Source organism: Vicugna pacos, chromosome 8 (genome assembly GCF_048564905.1).
Source record: "Vicugna pacos chromosome 8, VicPac4, whole genome shotgun sequence".
Classification (NCBI taxonomy): Eukaryota; Metazoa; Chordata; class Mammalia; order Artiodactyla; family Camelidae; genus Vicugna; species Vicugna pacos.
Window position 1 is genome coordinate 8348515 of NC_132994.1, and position 21069 is coordinate 8369583.

General features: G+C 45.8%; 1 protein-coding gene and 1 pseudogene across 1 annotated transcript; one reads left to right on the forward strand and one right to left on the reverse strand.

Annotated features, from left to right (window-relative positions):
• The first annotated feature begins 556 nt into the window (after window positions 1-556).
• LOC116278386 (cas scaffolding protein family member 4-like) lies at window positions 557-21068 on the forward strand. The gene is given in 8 exon segments (XM_072966358.1): window positions 557-562; window positions 773-875; window positions 878-1194; window positions 6748-6849; window positions 9571-9650; window positions 10486-11128; window positions 18205-18214; window positions 20257-21068. Coding segments are annotated over 8 exon segments (2073 nt in total).
• Window positions 4380-5300, reverse strand: LOC140685432 (group XIIA secretory phospholipase A2 pseudogene; annotated as a pseudogene).
• Window position 21069: the final 1 nt, after the last annotated feature.

Genomic DNA, 21069 nt, shown 5'->3' on the forward strand with positions numbered 1-21069 from the left:
TCTGAGAATCAAAAGGCTGCCTGGGTTTGGATCTTGGCTGTTATAGATGAGTCACTCACCCGTGCCTTTTTTCATCACTCGTGAATTAAAGAACAATGATGGAGCATCTCCTGTGCACCTGGGTCTGAGTTTGATGCTGGGTAAGGAGCAGGACCTCAAACAAGATCTGATCCCTGCAGTCACGAACTTCCAACCCAAGTCAGGTGAAAAATAACAACCACCAGACAAAGAGCAGTAGGATCATTATGACAGTAGCATCCAGGCTTTTGCTGAGCTCTTACCAATGCCAGGCACTGTTCTATGAGCTGCCTATGTACATCCACCCATTTCATTCTCACAGTAACTCCATGAGGTAGATAGTACTATTATTCCCATTTTACAGATGGGGAAACTAAGGCCCAATGAGAGTCGCTAGTTTACTCAAGGGCACACAGAACCAGGATTTCAACCCCACTCTGTGATAGGCTGCATTCAACTCTAAATAAGAGTGTCATAGTCACCACAAATTAAATCAGGGCCATGGGACTGTAACTGGGAGGCTGCACCTGGTCTCAGGATGCAGGTAAGGCCTCCCTGAAGATGTGACATTTCACCTGAGCTCCTCACCCCAAGGATGGGTAGAAACCAATCAGGCAAACAGTAGGGACCAGGGCCTCTGGGGTGGAGGGAAGGGGACAGCAGAGCAGCTGGGACGCTGTTCTAAGCACATGGTATCACTATAGCAGTGGCTGGCAATGGTGATAACCGTGAATTCTTTCTCCTGGGCCCCCAGACTCTCTTGGCCAGAGCACTTTATGACAACCACCCTGACTGCTCTGACGAGCTGGCTTTCTGCAGAGGAGACATCCTGACCATTTTGGAGCAAAACATGCCTGAAAGGAGGGCTGGTGGAAGTGTTCACTCCATGGCAGGCAAGGTCTGGCCCATGCCAACTGCCTCCAGAAGCTCAGGGAGGGCCCCACTGACAAGCCCTGCCCGTCTTTCCTGAGGGGCCTGGAAGACACTCCCACCAGCTCCCAGGAGACCTACCAGGTGCCCACCCTGCTCAACCCCCTGCCTCCCAGCCCCGTGTATGAGCAGATGAAGAGCTGGGTGGAGGGGCCCCTGCCTCCCACAGTCCAAGTCTGGGAGTTGCCTGACCCACCCACTAGTGCCAAGATCATCCGTGAAAAGACTCTAAGCTTTCCAAAGCAGGTAAGCTGATTTCCGGGTAGAAGAAATAGGTCAAGGGGTACGTAGCTCCCAGGGGCTCAACTACCTTTGACTCATGGGTGTCCATCAAGAGATCAAACATGCAAGGTGGGAGCCACACAGTTGGGGTGATTGGGTGAGCTAGTGTTTGGTCCCCACTTGGGTTGGCATTCATACTCTCTGCACCCCAGCAATTCCCAGCTCTCCACACTTCGCAGGAGACTGAATGCTCAGTCAAGCTGTGTGAAAGCATCACAGCATTTATGGCGGTCTTTTTTTACACTAGGAAGGAACACTAGGGTGGCTGCTGGTAAATGGAGGAGTTGAATTTCCATGGGTTCAGAGGCAAGAAATTACTCACCAGATTTAAAATAGATATTCCTTTCAATCCAGAAACTTTACTTCCAGAATTGCTGCAGAAATGTACAAGAAGGCAAAAGTATATCTGGATTAGGCGGCCATGGGCATTATAGCATTATTTGTTATAGGGAAAAATCCAAGATGCTTAAACGTGTGTTCATGGGGCATTGGTTACATGAATTTTGGCATAGTCCTACAACGAACGACTATGCAGTTCTGAAAATAAAAGGTGAAATAGTTCTATCAGGTATTTATAAGAGGAAGTAGTTCTATCAGGTATTTATAAGAGGGGAGGAGGAGCCATTTCAATAAAAGCCAACCAAATGAACAAAAACTAAAAAGAAATTCTGTGTGTGTGTGTGCGTGTGTGCGTGTGTGCGTGTTCACACACTGACAATAACACACACCGACAGTGGTTACCCTCAGGCTGTGGGGCTGATTAAGGAGAAAATGAAAGAAGGCACTAAGCAGGGGCTTTTATTTCATCCACCCCTATGTCCCCAGCATCTAGGACCGTGCCTGGCAGGGAGTGAGTACTTGATAAATACATGATGAACAAAGAGATGGGGAAGGTGGCGTGTGTTACATAGAACATGTATCTCATCTGTAATTTTTTTAAATAGCAATTTTTTTTTAATTAGAGGAAAAGAAGCACTCAGTAGATACAGAATGAAACTTTTTTTTTTTAAAAGAAGGATAGGAATTAATAGAAGAGAAAAATAATGCATTGTTTTCCCACAAGTCCTGGCTTCAGGAGGTGTTAAGAAGGCAGAACAGATCTGCATGGTCTGCAGTCACTGTGGACTTCCTGCCATCACACATTTTGCTTTTGGCTCAAGTGACATATCCCATCCGGCCACAGCTCTGGACAGAGATCCTGGTCAGGTCCCTCATCAGAAAGGCCACTCTTCCTAATGCGTGTGCTGTGACCCCAGGGATGTCCTGCTTACCACACAGGCCTCCTCCACACCAGCTCCCAACACTGTCTTCAAGCAGGAAGGTGTTGATGCCTTGAAAGATTTCTGAGTACTTCAGATTTTCTCCCTCCTCAGGCTGCCAGGCAGAAAACCAGGCAGCCGCTGCACAGAACAGCTGCTGCTCAGGCCCCGGCTGCCAGCACCAGGAGGAAGCGATGGGGCCTCTGCCGCCGTCCATGGAGTGGGCTTTGAGTCACTTTTCTGGAACAGCTGGCCCAGGTCTAGGCCGGGTACGCTCAGCTGTCATCTGAGCAGCTGACTCAGAGCAGGGCCCCCGTACTGGCTCCTCCAGAAGCAACAAATGTCCTTAGCCGAAGGAAATTCTTGTTTCTTTTCAAAGCCACTAAAGAAAACAAAACAACAACAACAAAAAACAAAGTCCATTTTCCCCTCCCCCTAAAAGGAAAACCGACCGATGCAGTGTCCACTGTTCCCCAGGTGTCCCTAAACCCCAGCAAGGGTGCCAAGCTCCTCCATGGAGCTCCATGAACAAGAGCAGGAATGAATGAAGTCACCAGATCCAACATCAGGCTTCATAGCCCTGGACTCGCTGTCAACTTCTAGACCGACATTGGTATAAAAGGAGAGATGACTTTACCATCTCAGCTTAACTCAGAAAGGGGCCAGGGCATTAGCTATAGGATTTGTCCTGACATGAGCCATGCCAGCAGTTTGGGGCCCTCACTGGTACAGGCTGCAGCCATCGGCAGAAACCACAGCTGCATGAGGGGGATTCAGGAGCCAGGGGCCCCTCCCCGCTCAAGTAGGCTCCTGAGGAGGCCCCAGCAACACACCTGGAATCTCTCCTGCCCCGTATCCCTGCTCAGGTTCCCCTCCACAGCTGCCCCGTCTCTATTTCTGCTTCCTCCCCAGCCCTTTCCTTTCTTTTACTGCCTTCTCTGTGCTTGCGGGTCTTTTAAAGTAAGAGATGCCACCTGTGGCTTAAAAATCAGGAGTCCCTGCTCCCTCAGCCTCTGGGGCAGCCACAGCCAGGCCGGGCGACTGGAAACGTCACAGCCCCCCCGCAGGTCTCTTGCTTGCTCTGTATCAAGAGAGGGTCGGGTCCGGTCATTTCTAAGTTTATCTCGAGTCGTGTCTTTTGGTGATTCTGAATGATTTTACTTCTACCTCTACTACAAGAAGGAAGGAGCGGAAGAAATGCAAGATAAGTAGTTAAGTATCTTCTGATCCACAGAAAAGGCAGACGTCCCCTCCCTGTTCATGTGCTCTAGCGGGGAGCCTTGAGCCTCAGACTGCTGAGAAAATGTCTTCTGAGCAGAAGCTACTCCACCACTGACACTGAGCTGTTTTCCAATGGGCATTTCACAGACTTGGCACACGGCCCAGGGGGACCCATTTCAGAGATCCCACTTATACATGGGTTGACTATTTCTAGATTAAACTTGGTCAAAAATATTAAAAACCAAGGTGTGGAAATGTGTCACTTCCCTCAGGTGGTCCTCTCGGGGTGTCTGGGTCCCTAGCTGGAAGAGAGCTCTGCAGGTGAGAGACTGAGGCCTCTTTAGACTAGAGCAACTCTTCCTTTTACAGATGAGGATGCTGGCTCCCAGGGCCACACGCTGATGAACTCGAGACTAAAGTTTCTTTGTTGTGTCCGTCTGTCTGCCCCCGGGGCTGGCCAGGGCGGTGCCCTTGGTCTTGTTCCCTGGCTCTGAGGCTGACACTGTCTATTCTTCACAATTAACTTTTTCTAAAATTGAAGTGTAGTTGATTTACAACATTGTGTTAGTGTCTAATATACAGCATAATGCTTCAGTTATACATTTTTTTCCAGGAATAAATGTATATTTTAAATTTTACAGTAAACAAACATACTTATAAGTGAAGATTTCCCCGTATTTCCAGATAAGATAATGTTGAACATACCTTATAATAAGTTTTACATTTGACCTTATTTTTTGGTAAATATAGTTGTGAAAACTGAGTTACAGACTCCTTCTTTTAAAAAATTCTCCCCTTAACATGCACCCTTTTCTCAGATTGGTCAAGACAATTTGGCACACCAAGGCAGCAACATCCAAGAAGATAACCTCCATTTGTTTCTTTAGTTTGAAGCTTTAGTGTCAAGGTCTTAAAATAATCCCTTCACAAAAATAAGGCAGCTTTATGCTGTAAAAACTGTTCTTGTCAAAAGTTATGTTCTTCTGTCCTCATCTGCTGTCACCACCTGTCAGCATCTTCTTTACAGATAAGTCTTTTCTTCGTAGCGACACCTACATGTGGCTCGTTGGCTGTCCAGGTACGGCTTACAGCCCAAATGTATAACACTGTCAAACAAGAGCTCCACTGTGGTTTCACACGCCTGAACATGCTGAGCTAGTCCTAGTGTTTTCTGCACATCTCGGCAGATCTTGGAGAGGCAAAACTGGAACTCCTCATCACAGTCGTTTTTGCTTTTGCCGCAGGTCTCATAGCACCTGTCGTGTTGGTTGCAGCACTTTGTCAGGGAAGGGATGCCGATGTTCAGATGAACACCAAATAGTGGGGAGCCACATCCATTTGGCAGGGAAGATTTATATCCGTAACGTGGGAAAGGCTTAGATCCGTCACTGCACTTATGCTGGCAGAGCCCGTCCTCGCCTCCCAGGGGGTCCAAGGCGGCGTTCAGGTACGTGTCTCTCTTGTGGACGCCGTTCCGGATGGTCTTCAGGGTGGCCCTCCTCCTGGCACGTGAAAGCGGCGGTCAGGAGGAGGAGGCGGGTGAGCGCAGGCCGCGGGAGCGCGGCCATCCGAGCAGCGCCCGGCCGCGCCGGGCCTCACGGGTTCCCGGAGCCGCGTGACGGCCGCACCCCCACGGAGCCCTCGGGACGCCCTAGGCAGCGGCGCGGGCCCGGGGCTCGGAGGCGGCGGCCGGTTCCATGCCCACGCCTCCTGCCCCGCTGGGAGGCGGGCCCTCACCGCCTGCACTGAGCTCCGGGAGCCGACTGTGCAGTCGCCGAGATGTTCCGCGCGGCGCACGCGCTCACCTGCGCCGGCCGCTCCCCTCCAGTTATACATTTATATATTTTTTCTTTTTCAAATTCTTTTTCACTATAAGTTATTACAGGCTATTGAATATAGTTCCCTCTTGTTTATCTGTTCTGTATATAGTAGTTTGTATCTACTAGCCCCAAACTTCCAATTTATCCCTCCTCCAGCACAATTAACTTTTTATTGATGTTTAACCTGTAGATCCTGAGGGTCTATAACTCAGTGTCTACTATTCAGATCCAGAAGCAGAACAAAAGTAGCGCCCCAGGAGCCCCCTCCCACCTCTCCCAGCCACTCACCCCACCCAGGGTAACCGCTATCTTGAGCTTTGTTTTACTTTTTATTTCAACTTCCTTAATATAACATGCTGGCCTCTCTTTAAAAAAAAATCACAGCACAAAGAAGATATTTGATTTTTGGTCTAAATTCAGAGAGGATAATCTTTTGTATTTCAAGTAAAAAGGGTCAGATTTCCTGATGACATTGCTTTTAGACCCTTGCGTTCCTGCTCTGGAGTTTCCTTCTGTCTCCCTAAATCTTTTGAAACCGTGCTTCTCAAAACATGTTCCTAAATTGATTGCTATCTTGAACCTACATTTTCTAAGAAACAAGGGGCATTTTTGAACTGGCTTCTTTCCACCTAAAATTCTAAACACAGGAAATTCCCACTGTTGTCTCCTAGGTAGATGTGACCCACAAAGTCAGTTGCATAAGTACCATGGGCCTGGAGTGAGAAATGAGGAGACATTGGCAGTGGTACTGCGTTCACAGGGCTCTGCAGTGGGTGAGAGCTTGGTGTGCTCGAGTAAGGGGTGCAGGTGGCAGGGAAGTGGGAAAAGGGAGGATGGCCGAGAGCTGGGGACACGTCTTGCACAGTCCCTGGGGTTGGACAGGGCATGGCCTGTGAGGCACTTGGAATTAACCCAGAGTGTAATGGGAACCACTGCAGGGTTTGTCCTCGGACCAGTCAGCCTAAGACCAGCAGGTACCAAGCCTGGTTTACTGGCCCACTGCAGCAAAGGGGAACACAGGGCAGAGGATAAGGGAGCACCCTTAAAGTGCCCCCACCTGTCTCATTCATGGCTGCATCTTCAGCATCATTAGACACACATTATAACCCAGGATTCGGGTCCCTAGAGAACATGAACATCACCTGGGAAACTCTGAGCATGATCCATGGACTCAGCAGTGACGTTTCTTTACCTCAGCTCTTCTTTTTCTCCTCAAGGCCCTTCTCATGATTCCCAGATCCGCTAGGATCTCGTTGCCAGCTCTGCCTTTCCAAGTGTATGACATACCTGCCCAGAGCTGGTGCTCTCCAGCCCTGAAGGCGAGCCTCCTCTGTGGTCCTGCTCCTCCCAGGCTTCTGCGCCTGAAGTGTGGGGTCTCAGCATCACGCAGATGTTGCATTTCAGCTGTCCACTGGGACATCTCCTAGGGCTTCAGTCCTGACTCCAAAGGACATATCACGACTCGGAAGCCAGCTTTGCACCCAGGGAGCCCAGACCTGCTCAGGAGAACTATTTGAATTCTGAATATTTTTTATTTGTTTACTTTTCATTTGCAATAGGTACTTTATATCTATGCACACACACACATATGCACATACACAGATGTGCACATTTAAAAGTAATATCATGAAGGAGATACATCTTAGTCTTAACATCATCTTGGTCATCATTTATCTTAAGATTGGTTATCTCTGGGGCAGGGGGAAATCTTAGGGGTTTTTTTATTTTTAGCTTATTTGAATGTAACTGGTAGATCAGTTTTGTAAGACATGCTTCATGTAATCAAAAACAACTTCCCTCATTTCTTAGCCCATCACAACTGGCCCTGGCTGCATTCCCCCCTGCCCATCAGTGTGTGTCTGAATGGCCTGGGTGCTTTAACCAACCATGCCTGCTTCCTGGAACCACACCTGGAGGCTATGATGTTTGGGGTCTGGGTGGGCCCCAAGCAGCAGGAATGTTAAAGGTCCCAGGTAGTTCTCAAGTGCAGCCAGGGCTGAGAGCCACTGCTCTAGTCTAAATAAAAATTCAGTCTGATTCTGTGACTTCCTGGTCCCTCACAGGTAACAAGAAGTCTCAGTGGAGGAATTGAAATGTCCAGTCCAGGCAATACCCACATTTCCTGTATATTTAAAAGCAAAAGCAGCTGCCCTCCCAGCGTGTTGGCAGAGCCTGGGCCCCGGCTGCAGGACTGAGGATTGGCCACCAGTTCCCTCCCTCTGGTTTCTTCTCATTGGGTGGCCTCAGGCTGAGGGGAGGCAGGCAGGGAGCAAGGACAGAAGTAGGAAGGCCCTGCCGCATGCCTGGTTCTGGTGGAGGCGTGTCACAGTGGTGCTTTGTGGTGGTAGTGAGCATTGAAAGCTCATTCTTTCTCTTCTGGGCCATTCCTGCAAATGCCCCCCCCCACCGCACCCCGCACCACCCCTGACCCCTGCACTGGCCTGATTGCTGGGCATCTCTTAGCTGCAAGTTCCAAGAGGCCAGCAAATGCTTCTCCCCAGCTGGTGGCTGAAGGCTCCTCCCTGAGCTGAAGGGCAGGCGGTCATCTCCAGCTTCACCCTCCTGAGATGCTCTCACCCTCTCCAGCCTGGCTCCTGCTCCAGCTCCCATGTAGTCCACGTCTGGTCCACGGGAAACACACTTGCTCCCTCAGCCCTGATAGACTCCAGCGCGCAGGCCAGCGGGACTGGGTGATGAGAATGAGGGTCTTGCCTTGGGCACCAAAGTTTGATATAAAGACCCATTTGTACAACTCGCTTCACTTGCCTCACCCTCATCCCGGCCCTGTTGATCTTTTCTTGTTTCATTTGTTCTGACATTTTGTTCACCATGGTTTTCTGGTTTTTTTTTTTTTACATTGTTTGCGATTAAAAAAAATTACAAAAAAAAATTTACTGCATCAAACTATCATTTCCCTTGGTGCCTGAGTTTGTGGGGCCCCTCTGTGTTGTGCCAAGAAGGCGCTTTCCTTTCCTCGCCCTGGTCCTGGCCCTGAGAGCAAAGCTCTGCAGCACAGCCACCACCCTGTGCTTTGTCATCAGTCTCTCAGCTTTGACTTCCCTCTAGCGGAGTTAGAGCCTGCACACAATGACCCCGAGATCAGGGGGTACAACTCAAGTCACAGAAGGTCTGCTGGGCACTTTCCACTTTGCTCGAAGGGAATGAAAAGCATCTCTTCCTTCACCAACTGAGGAGGAGAGTGCAGGGGGCGCACAGCCCACCTCCCTCCAAAGAGACGCCCCTCCAAACTCCAAATTTTTCTCTCTGTCTTTGCAAAACCTGTTTGGGTGTTCTCTCACCTCACTCTGGAACGTGCAATCTATTCATCACATCCTCATTTATGTACTTCCTAATTGCTGCATAAAAAACTGCCTATTGTGGGGAGGGTAGAGTTCAGTGGTAGAGGGTGTGCTTAGCATGCACGAGGTCCTGGGTTCCACCCCCAGTGCCGCCGTTAAAAATAAATAAATGAATGAATATATAAATAAATAAAACTACATTCCCCCCCAAAATAAAACAACAGCAAAAAATTTTAAATGCCTATCATCTGTACGGACAGCATCTTTTGCTCATTACTGGGTGTATAGATGTCACTTGACTCAGCGTTGAGGAGGTAGTAGGCACTCAGTATATGTTTGCAGGATGAGCACATGAGTTATAAGCACAGGAAAACCTCTATCCCCATCTTATATTTATTCTTCTTTAATTCATTCTTAAGGTGAACTTACAGAAGGAAATGAACTGCCATTTTTAGCTCAGGCAAATGCAGCTAATTCTCACAGTGTCCCCACCTTCAATTGAGAAGGTGTCTTTTTTAAAACACAGAGTCCAGTGTTGAAAATATACCCAGTGCAATACACACCTCCATCCACAAAAGCAGCACTACTGAAAGTCCCAAACTCTTCTAGTGATTTGTGTTTTGTTTGGAAAAAAATAACAACAAACAAACAAACAAAAAATGCTGGCGTTGGGAGAGTTTGTGATGTGCAGGCATCAGGAAGGAGAAATCTGAGTCATTCTCCTTTGTGGTCTTTCCCCAGGAGCCAGGGAAGCAGCAGCTGCATGAAATCCCCCCCAGCCCCCAGAAGGCAGCACTCATTCCCCCACCAGCCAAACAAATGTAAGCATGACAGGCGCCGAGCACACATGCTGTGCAAACATGCACAGCCTTCGGGAAATGTTATCTTGGTCAAAATTAGGAATGCAGATCCCTTGGAGCAGAACTTATTTCATTGGAGGCAGTGGTGTTCAGGATCAGGATAGGCTGAATGGTTTGGATCAGTCCTTTGACTTCCCCACATGCCTCAGTTTCTTATTACAGACTTATTGTGGGTATGGACATAATCCCTGCAAAGGACCTAGTACAGTGCCTGGCCCAGCACAAGAGATCAGTAGACTTTAGATGAGTGCTTCTTATTATGATATACTTTGGAGATGTGTGTTAAGGTGGGTTTTTATGTGTATATAGGGGAGGGGCCTTAATTTGAAATCTGTATTCCATGTTTATCACTGGATTCTGTCACATGCATACAATAAACATACATATGCCCCAATGTGGCATCTCAGCAGGGTCATGAGGGATGCATAGGAGTTTCTTAGATGGAAAGCAAGGTGTTGGGAGGGCATTTAGAGCAGAGGAACCAGTTTGGGCAAACTGTTTGAGTTTGAGTTCAGAGGAAGGTAAACAGCCTGGCTGGCTGGACCTTGAGGAGGGTGGTGGAAGGCATAGTGGAGGTAGAGAGCAAGGAGGCCCAAAAGGAGGCTGGAACCAGATTATGTCTGGCTTGAATGATAATGGCCCCAGGAAACCAATGAAGAAGATTGACCCTGGCAGTGACAATCCGATTTTTAAGAAGCACTGTGCCTCAGTATAATACCCGTTTGTCAAATGAGTTGCTCACACCTTTTAAAAAATTGCTACCAAACTGGGTGACTTTGTGTGGTTCTTCACAGAGGCAGAATGTTCCCCTGACATCAACCATTGCCTTAAGGAGAGGCAGCTGCAACACGCTGCCCAGCCCTCAGAAGTTGGAATGGATTTATGACATGCCAGTGTCTCCAAAAAAGGCTGATGGGAGAAACACATCTCTAACCAGCTGTGTGGAAGAATTAGGGTGCCTAGCTCCCCCCAGGCATATGTCCAGCTTCCACAGTCCTCCAAACAGCAGAGCAAAGCCCCACATGCCTCACCTGCAGAGAAATGTGCCCATGCAGAAAAAGCTCAGCCTTCTAGAGATTCCTTCGTATAGCTTTCTGCCAGCCAGGGTCATGCTTCCTTTGGATGAAGATGTCAGCTACAAGGTTCCTTCAAGCTTTCTGATTCCCCAAGTGGAGCAGCCGAACACCAAGCTGAACATTTATGACATCCCCAAAGCAATGCCAAGTGTACCTCTGGCTTGGAAAGAGCTGGGGAAAGCTGATGGGCCTTCAGAGAATCTCAGGGACCATAATTCCTCATGGTTCTCCAGACGAGCAGCATCAGGGTCTCCTGAACCAGACAGCTCATCTGTTTCCAGTTCTGACAGCAGAGCCAGCATCTTGTCTTCATGCTTCTCAACCTCCACTGACTCTTCATCCAGCTCCTTCTCAGAGGAGTCAGCAAAAGGAACAGAAACACACACACACAATATAAACTTATAAGAAAGAGAATTCAGGACAGACTATATTTAAATGGATGTAACAGATATATGTATAAAAACCTATATTTATCTATAAATCTATCTCCACCTCAAGGGACATAGTTGAGGGAAGGGTAGTGTAAAACAGGAAAAAAAAAGTTGTGATCCAAGGATCCAAACCAGGAAATTCAGAAGCTGTGGTGAAAAAGAAAGGCATGTTTGACTATATTAAAATTAATATAACAAGTTAATGCACATCAGTTTGATGGAACATATCATAAACAGAGGCAAAGCAGTAGACTGGAACATATTTTCAATGCAGATGATTGATAAAATGCTAAATATTAAACTATACCAACAGTTTCTAAGAAATGAATATAGAAATGACAAACAGAAACTAGGAAAATGGACAAAGGATATGAAGGGACCATTTAGAGAAGGTCAAATTGAAATAACAATAAATATGTGAAAAAATATTTAACTTCTCTGGTAGTCAGATAAATACAAATGAAAGTAATGAAGAGATACCATTCCTAATATAAGACTAATAAAAATTAACAAGAGAGGTAACTCCTACCACTGGCAGAAGTGTTGAGGGGAAGGATGCTGGTACATTCAGCAGGAGGACATGTGAGCATTATGTATTTCTGAAAAGCAATCAGGCAGTGATCTTTCAAATGTAAGATACACATGCCCTTCAGCCTAGCAACACAATCCTTGGATAAGTAAACCCAAAATTCCAGTAAGAGGAGATAATTGTTCAAGGAGAAAGGTGTTCATGTCAGCATTGTTTGCAACTACACAAATTCATAAGCAGAATTAATGTCTATGAATAGAGCAATACTTCACTCAATTGTGAGACACTTAAACCATGGAACATAGGGCAGCTCTTAAAAATGTTTGCTTTAGATATCATTTCTTGTTGACTTTTAGAGATTATCATGATGTATTTTTAAGTGAGAAAAGCAAATACAGAGAAGGGTCTATCTGCATTTTTGTAATTATGACTCCTGTCAACTGAAAAAAATGCACAACTTAAAATTTGAGCATTATGCTTTATTTGGCAGACTTACTGATGATTTAAGCCTGGGATACAAACAGCATCTCAGAGAGCTCTGAGAGACTGTTACACAAAGGTAAGGGAGGAGATATTGAGTTACATGAACACTTTATATGTTTTGGATATTAACTCTTTATCAGACAACATTTGCATGTATCTTCCCCATTGCTGTGGTTGTCTTCACGTTATTGATGATTTCCTTTACTCTGCAAAAGCTTTTAAGTAATTAGGTTACATTTGCTTATTTTTGCTTTTATCTCCCTTGCCTGAGGAGACACATCCAAAAAATGTTGCCAAGACTTATGTCAAAGCGTGCACTGTCTGTGTATTTTCCTAAGAGTTTTATGTTTTCTGGTCTCATGTTTAGGTCTTTAATCCATCGTGAGTTTATGTTTGCATATAGTGTGAGAAAATTTTCGAATTTCCTTCTTTTTCATGTTAGCTGTCCAGTTTTCCCAACACCACTTATTGAAGAGACTATCTTTTCCCTGTTACATATTTTTGCCTCCTTTGTCATAGATTAATTGACCATAATTTTTTGTGTTTATTTCTGGGCTGTCTATTCAGTCCCATTCATCTATGTGTCTGTCATTATAATATACCATACTGTTTTGATTGCTGTGCTTTGTACTATAGTCTGAATTCAGGGAGCATGGCATTTCCATCTTTTTTCTTTTTTTCCCTGCAGTTGCTTTAGCAATTCAGGTTCTTTTGTGTTCCATACAGATTTTAGGAGTATTTGTTGTAGTTCTGTGAAAAGTGTCTTTGGTACTTTGGTAGGGATTGCATTAAACCTGTAGATTACTTTGGGCACTCTGGACGTTTTAGTAATATTCATTCTTCCATTCTAGGAACATGGAATATCTTTCCATTTATTCACATCATCTGCAATTTCCTTCATCAATGTCTTACAGTTTTCAGAGCATAGGTCCTTCCCCTTCTTAATAAAGTTTTTTTAATCTAAATATACAGATTTTAATTTTAAACATCTTATTTCCTGAACATTACACCACCCTGTGTTTCCTGTAAGTTAACAATATATATGCATTTTTATTTTCAAGACAAAAAATTAGAAAACATTTTTTTACATTGTCTGTATTTTCTTAGCTAAATATTAAGGCCTAAGAAATACTGAGAAACAAGAAACATCTCACTAGATATTTCAGAGTAGATATTTTACAGTTAGAAAAATAAAAGCTATCAGAAGCTCTACCCAATACAGTTATTTGCTTTATTTTTGGGGACACTACAAAAGCAATTTGTCTTATGAAATAAAACTATAATAACTGTTAAAAGTGAAAATTCTTGGACAAATTAGCAGCATGATCACTCTTACATTATTTCTGAAGTGAGAACTTGATTGAAAATACACTTCGAGAACTGAAAATAAACGATTTAGATAAAGCGGTCTCACAATCTTAGCACCCTGGATTTCCATCATCACACATTCTGCTACATTGCAATTGTTTATTTATGTGCTTGTATTTAAGCTGAAGGATAACCAAAGCAGCCTTGTGCTGAGCTGAGCCCTCAGCCCAACGACTTGGCATGCAGTAGGTGCTGGGTAAGTACTCATTTAATGAAGGAATGAGTAAATTAATGCAATGGACCCTTGACCTGTCAGTGTCCCCTAGGAAGCTGTATCACTTTTTTTGAGTATTATAAAATGTTGACAGTGATTATGAATGTTGATACTACAACATCTGTCTGAAAACACATATAATCATAACCATGTTCTCCTATTGACAACTAATACCGATAAGTCTGGATGTGCCTGATGGTCTGGAGAGTAAAGAGGAAAGTAAACTTCATAGAAATTGTTCCATTAAGTGCACTGAGAGCTTAACTAGCCCTGGTTTTTCAAATAATGCACAGATGTCCAGGCTGAAAAATTTAGTATTAGAGCAATAGTAACATTCATAAATAAAGTGATAGATAAGTAAATAAGAGAGAATCATTTGTTTTCATTTTATTTTGCTAACTTATAATTCAAGTCTTGATGTTGAAATCATACATAGTATACCTTTCAATTCAGAGCACAGAGCAGAGCCATACCTGTCAAAAGAATCTGGCTACTTTGTACAGATAGTTAAAGAGTTCACCGCAGTTCCATAAAGTGGGTGACACTGAGCCCACTGAGATTACATCTTCCTCTAAACATCTTTGTGATGGCTGTGGATTGGAGGGGGGGACATTCATGGAGCTTATTTTTCTGAGGTCTGAGAAGCAGCCAAGAAATCAAACAGCATCTGCCAACTTATACTGAATTTGTTTTGAAGAAATGAGAGTTAGCTGGCTCACAGCGCATTGCTGCAGTCAGCGTGCAGAACACAGTGTGGAGAAGTTCAGACACTTGATTCTGGTTCTTTTTGTCCCAGCCATTCTTGGGTGGCGAGCTCAAAGATCTTTCCATAGCAACAAGTGAGGATGTAATAACATACACAAATCCTCCAACTTTCCTGAAAACTGTTCTGGAACCATGGCCGCTTAGAGGGACTGAAGGAGGGCTCTTAAAATGTCAGTCTTCAGCTGTAACTCTGTTGGTGGGGCTGAACGCATTGCCCCCAGGGGACTGCCCACGCTGTCGTCCCCATTTGGCGAGAGCACCGACTGCTGGGTCATCACCAAGGCGTGCTGCTGACGCCGAGGGTGTCTTACTGTATTATGCACACGTCTTACACCTCCACATCCTCAAAAATTCCTGCACTTGTGTTTGATCCTTGAAGAAGCACTGTCAAGGAAGGTCTCCATGACCAACAAAGCCAGGTCTTCAACTGAACTATTATTTCTTGAGTCCCTTTTTTTCATTTAGTGCCTGAGCTGAAGCCTTCAAGAGGGAAGCATATTTGTACAAAAGGTTTACCAAGACCTCCAGAAGGTCCACCTCCCTGAACACATTGTTAAATATGTAATCATGTCTGTCATGTAAACTTAAGAAGTGTTTTCATTGCAATAATGGTACCGTGATAAGAAGAGCTACATTTTAAGAGGATGCTAACCTGAATAAATTCTTTACAAGGGATAGAATTTGAGCTAAAAATGACAAACTCCAGCATCTCAAAGTATTTGTTTTGTACTTTTGGGAGTCTTGAAATCTTTTCTGCAAACTGTGACAGTGTGTGCTGTGACCTGAGGGTGAAATAATTGGCATTGTCAGCCATGTAAATATTTGTGATGGCATCGAGAATGATGTGGGCAAGGAAGTTGGCTTTTGCTTTTACAAATGCATTCTGAAGACTGGCAAAGGCCTAGATGTTTCTCACACCGTGACCTTTGCCTGCTGGCTGCAGTGCTGCAAGTCCAGGCAAGAAAAAGTGTGTCCCTCTGGTAATACCAGGGCATTTAGTTCACTGGCACCACACGTTGTTAGGGAAGTTCTCAGATTAACCAGGTCTTTCAAGGCATCTTTAGATTCTGCCTCTTTTGCTTGTTCTAACCTAAGCAAGAGATCACAAAGGAAATTATATCCTTGCCATATCCCAAAATCATCCAGAAGAGTCTGAAAATATCACTGGAATCTTTGAGGAAACAAGAAAGCCCAGCAAACATTTCAACAATTTCTAGGGGAGACAGGTCATGTGATTGCTGCATATTCAGAACACACGTCAATAAACATTCTTTTTCATGAATATACTTCACAATATTGACATTCAGATGGTGACAGGACATGGTCATAAGGACTTTTCTGGCATGCTTCCTCCTAGGCAGGTTATAGGGAAGGCACCAAGGTTATGGCACTGAATAAAAGCTGGAGATCATCTTTTTGAGTCAGCTCCTTGGCCAGAGAAACAAAAGTGCAGAGTTTCACTAAGATCTGTACAAAAACTTCCTGGAGTAGTCCACGATGTTCTGCTAGAGATAGCTCATTCTGTGCACCTCCAACGGCCTCAGGCCCATGTGAAAGGTCAGAAAACAGATACAAACATTTAACTAGGGTGGAAGGCCCCAACATCATTGTCATACAGTCCACGAGGTTCTGACCAGAGAATGCTAGCAAGTTAATTGTTGTCAGAAGCATCCAAGCTCTACTGGCTTTGGAATAGAAAAGAACTAATCTGGCTCTGTATCAGATCTGTGCCTTTGGCTTTAACCCTATGCCCTATTTTCTAGGCTTAGCCTTGCTAGCTCTGTACTCATGTAAAGATAACAAGTTGCAGAAAAGAGAATAACATTTGTTTTGTTAGAGGTTTTGCAGGAGCACCATGAGCTGGCCCACACGGACAGCTGCAGGAACAAAGAATTCCTACACCAAGAAGTTTGCAACAACCACCTACATCCCCTTCCCCCTTTTTTTGTATAAAAGGAGCCTGAATTCTGACTGGGGGAGGATGGTTCTCCAAGAAATTAGTTGCCATCCTCTGTCTGCTGGCTTTCCGAATGAAGTCGCTATTCCTTGCAGCAACACCTCATCTCCTGATTTAGTGGCCTGTCATTAGGCGAGCAGAATGAGTTTGGACTCAGTAACAGCTTCTTCAGTATGTTGATTTCCAAGAATTAGACTATGGCCCGACTTGCAGCCTCTGTGGATTTGTTTGATGTGCTCCTTGAAATTTCTGTAATCTTCAGCCATGAGACTTGTGCACTGCAGAAGATCAGAAAATGTTTCCGTCATGGTATTTGGTGGAGCATTTGCAAACACCTGTTAAACACAGGCAGCATCATGTACGGCTTCTCTCCTTGCTCCTGCTGAGCCATGTGCAGGGAGGATGGCACAGCTCAGTGAAGAGACAGTGGAGGTGCATCAGTCCTGAGGCATTGTCTTGGGGACCATGCTCTTCCTGCCTCAGCAGCGCCATGATCCTCTTCATTAAGTTCATCTTGGCTGGTTGGTGATAAAACACTCTAATTTGGAGGGCAGGTGGGCAGGTGGGTGGCAGATGCCGCTGCATGTTAGGGGAAGGCCTTTGGATGGGGATCAGTGCTGTGGCCCTGAGCTGGGGGAACTGGTTGGAGGAGGCAGGCAGTGGCTCAGGCAGCCCGGGCAGTGAGGCAAGGCTCCTCCCTTCTCCCGGCGGGCTCCCTGCTCCCCTGCATCTTCCTCAGTGGGTACCCGCCACCACCTCTGCTGCCTGGCACTGCCTTCTGCCTCTGCCCTCTGCCACCGACTCCCACAGCCACCCTTCTCGGGCTTCTCTGCTCCATCAAGACCAGGCAGCCCTGCAGAGACAGCCTGGAAAGACTTAGTAAAGTTTATTCCTTGGTGTTTTACTTTTGTGATGCAGTTGTTTATGGAATTGTTTCCCTGTTTTCATTTCCTGATCATTCATTATTAATTAGTGTATAGAAGGGCAATATATTTCTGTATATTAATTGATCTTGAATCCTGCAACTTCACTGAATTTATTTACTTTAATAGTGTTTTGGTGGAAATTTTAGGGTTTTCTATATATAGTATCACATCATCTGCAAATTTGGATGCCTTTTATTTCTTTTTCTTATCTGATGGTTGTGCCCAGGGCTTACAATACTATGTTAAATAGTAATGGTTGGAGTGGGCATCCTTGTTTTATTTCTGATTTTAGTGGAAAAGCTCTCAGTTTTTCACCATCCTGTATGTTCACTGTGGGTTTGTTATAAATGGCTTTTACTATGTTGAGTTATGTTCCCTCTACACCACCTTTGTTGAGAGAGTTTTTGTGATGAATAGGTGTTGAATTTGGCAAATGCTTTCTTGCATCTATTGAGATAATCATGAGATTTTTACCCTTTGTTTTGTTAATATGATGTATCCCATTGATGGATTTGTAGGTATGGGACCATCCTTGCATTTTTGGAATAAATCTGACTTGATCATGGTGGGTGATCCTTTTTATATGTGGTTGAATTCAGTTTGCTAATATTTTCTTGAATGTTTCTGCAAGCATATTCACCAGGAATATTGGCCTGTAATTTTGGTTTTTTTAAATAGTGTCTTTGTCTGGTTTTGGTATCAAGGTGATGGTGGCTTTGTAGAGTGAATTAGGGGGTGTTCCCTGCTTTGTACTTCTCTGTCATAGTTTGAGAAAGGTAGGTATTAGTTCTTGTTTGTATGTTTGGTAGAATTCCCCAGTGAAGCCATTTGTTCCCAGACTTTTGCTTTTTGGAGTTTTTTTTTTTTTTTGAGAAAACAGACTGTTAAGTAGAAGACTAGAAATGTAAAGAAATAAGAATTGTTTTGGCTCTAGATTCTGTTGGAATAAGTAACACATGAGTGCGCGTGCACACACACACACTAAAAGAGGCCTAGCAATAGAAGCTTACATGCAAGCACAGTAATTAAGTAGCAGGTCTGATTTCACTAGATACCGGAGAATGGTTTATCAATTTTGTATTAGAGCATCTTAAGCAGGACTTCTTTGGTTTTCACTTGCTAAATAAAGTCAGAAATTTAAAAGTATAGGTTAAGTGTTTAATGCCCAGGGTGGGGTGGAGAATAAAACCTATAATATTGAGATTATTTAGTTTGCTGTCATGTATAAACACATTAAAAACATGTCTTGAATCATTTTTATTTGGAACCCAAAGTGCTTTTTAAATTTAGAAATTAGAAATAAAGTTAAACAAAAGTAGATTGCTAGGAGGTTCTCTCTTAAGCATTTTCATAGCACCCAATATGTTTTGTTTTTCCTCTTTCAGAGATTTCTGATTTACCTTGATAGATTCCAGAAATTGTCAACCATCAGCCAGTTCAGCAAACCTAGATGATGTATTTTGAATTTAATGGAAATATTTATATTTCATGAAGTTTTTGACAAAGCTGTACAATATATCATTGCCATTAATAGTATAGCATTTATCAGATTTTTTCCAACATGATTCTTTGTTTTAATGCTTTTGTTTCTGAAACTAAAATTGTCTTCACTTACTTTATACCTCAAAATAACTGTTCTTCCAATTTAATTCACAACATTTATGGAGTTCCTATTACATGCTCCACGTGCGGTACTCACCAACAATCTTACTGTAGGACATTATTATGGGAAAGCACATACGGTGTCTTTGATTTTCCTTATGTGCTTTGAAAGTGCAAATTATCTAGATAATCGTAAAAATGACAAGCATTTACTGAATCATCCTGTGCCAAGCATGGGAGCAAGCAGGGCATATCACTGAAGCCTGAATAGAGACCATCACAGAGGGAACTACCAATATGTGCTGCCTCATTAATGAGGAAAGTGAGACCCAGAGCGAGCGAGTAACTTAGTGACACAGCTAGTAAGTGGTGGGCGTGACAGCTGAACCCAGGAAGGTTTACTCCAAACACTACCTTATTTCATTCTGCATTCTTTTTGTAAATACAGAAAGACACACGTGAAAGAAAACTGTCTAAATGGTGGTTGCATTTAACAGACCGCTCAGTCCAGTCAGTGGTGGCTCCAGTGGCCTGATGCGGGGTCTTAGGGCTGGGCTCGCTCCTCCTCCACTGTCACACTGACAAGATGATTTCACATATAAGTGATTCCATTTTAAAAAAAATTTTTTTCTTTTCTTAATATTTTCTTTTTTAAATTTTATTTTATTGAGTTATAGTCAGTTTACCATGTGTCAGTCTCCAGTGTAGAGCACAATTTTTCAGTTATACGTGAACATACACGTATTCATTGTTGCAAACTTTTTCACCGTGAGCTACCACAAGATCTTGTATATATTTCCCTGTGCTTTACAGTGTAGTCTTGTCTAGTCTGTATATGCCTGTCAGTATCTACAAATTGTATTATATATTCCTGATATTAATCCTGTGTTTGTTATCTGTGATAGAGTTGTCTTCTTAAAATATATGATTTGTCTATTTAATTCTGTTTATGATGAACCTGCAGTGTGAGACAAAAGGAAAAAAAGATTCAGGTCCAAAGGCAGCCCCCCCCCCCCCATTCACCGGGAAAGCTGAGGGCAGGGCCCCTGTGTAAGCAGGAGAACTAGCAAGAGGCCCTCGGTGAGGGGATCCGGCCTTGGCACGTGGCCACTCAGTGCCAGGCCGGCCCCTCCCACGTCCCTCAGGCGCGGGACCGCGCGCGGCGCTCCCGGCGGGTGGCAGAGCCCCTCCCCCACCCCTAAAGCGTTCCGCGCAGGTGGAAGGTCAGCGGCCTCGCGAGAGAGGCGGCGGTTGCGCGACCAACGGCTCGGGCTCTGTCTCGCCCCTCGGCCCACGCCCCTCCCGGGTCCCCGCCAAGGCCTCGCTCTTCTGTGGAGCCCCGCGCAGTGGGCCCCGGCGCTCGGGCTGCTCTCCGAGCTCCCAGCCCACCCGGAGCAGCGCGCCGCCGCACCGCCGGAGTGCGGGCTCTGCCGGCCGAAGCCGCAGGCTGCTGAGGGGACTCGGGGCGCGCCCTCCCTGCCTGGCTTGCTTGCCGCCTCCCCCCGCCGGCGGGAGCGATGTGCCGCCGCCGCTGCTCTCGCCGCGGCTGATGCAGCCCCCGCCGGTGATGCAGACCCGCTGCTGCCCCGCGGCTTGCTCCCGCGGCCGCTGCCTTCGCCGCCGCCGCCGCTGCAGCCCCCGCCGCTACCGATGCCGCCGCCGCCGTTGCTCTCGACGCGGCTGCTGCAGCCCCCGCCGGTGATGCAGACCCGCTGCTGCCCCGCGGCTTGCTCCCGCGGCCGCTGCCTTCGCCGCCGCCGCTGCTGCAGCCCCCGCCGCTACCGATGCCGCCGCCGCTGCAGGCGGGAGCGATGTGCCGCCGCCGCCGCTGCTCTCGCCGCGGCTGATGCAGCCCCCGCCGGTGATGCAGACCCGCTGCTGCCCCGCGGCTTGCTCCCGCGGCCGCTGCCTTCGCCGCCGCCGCTGCTGCAGCCCCCGCCGCTACCGATGCCCCCGCCGCTGCAGGCGGGAGCGATGTGCCGCCGCCGCCGCTGCTCTCGCCGCGGCTGCTGCAGCCCCCGCCGGTGAT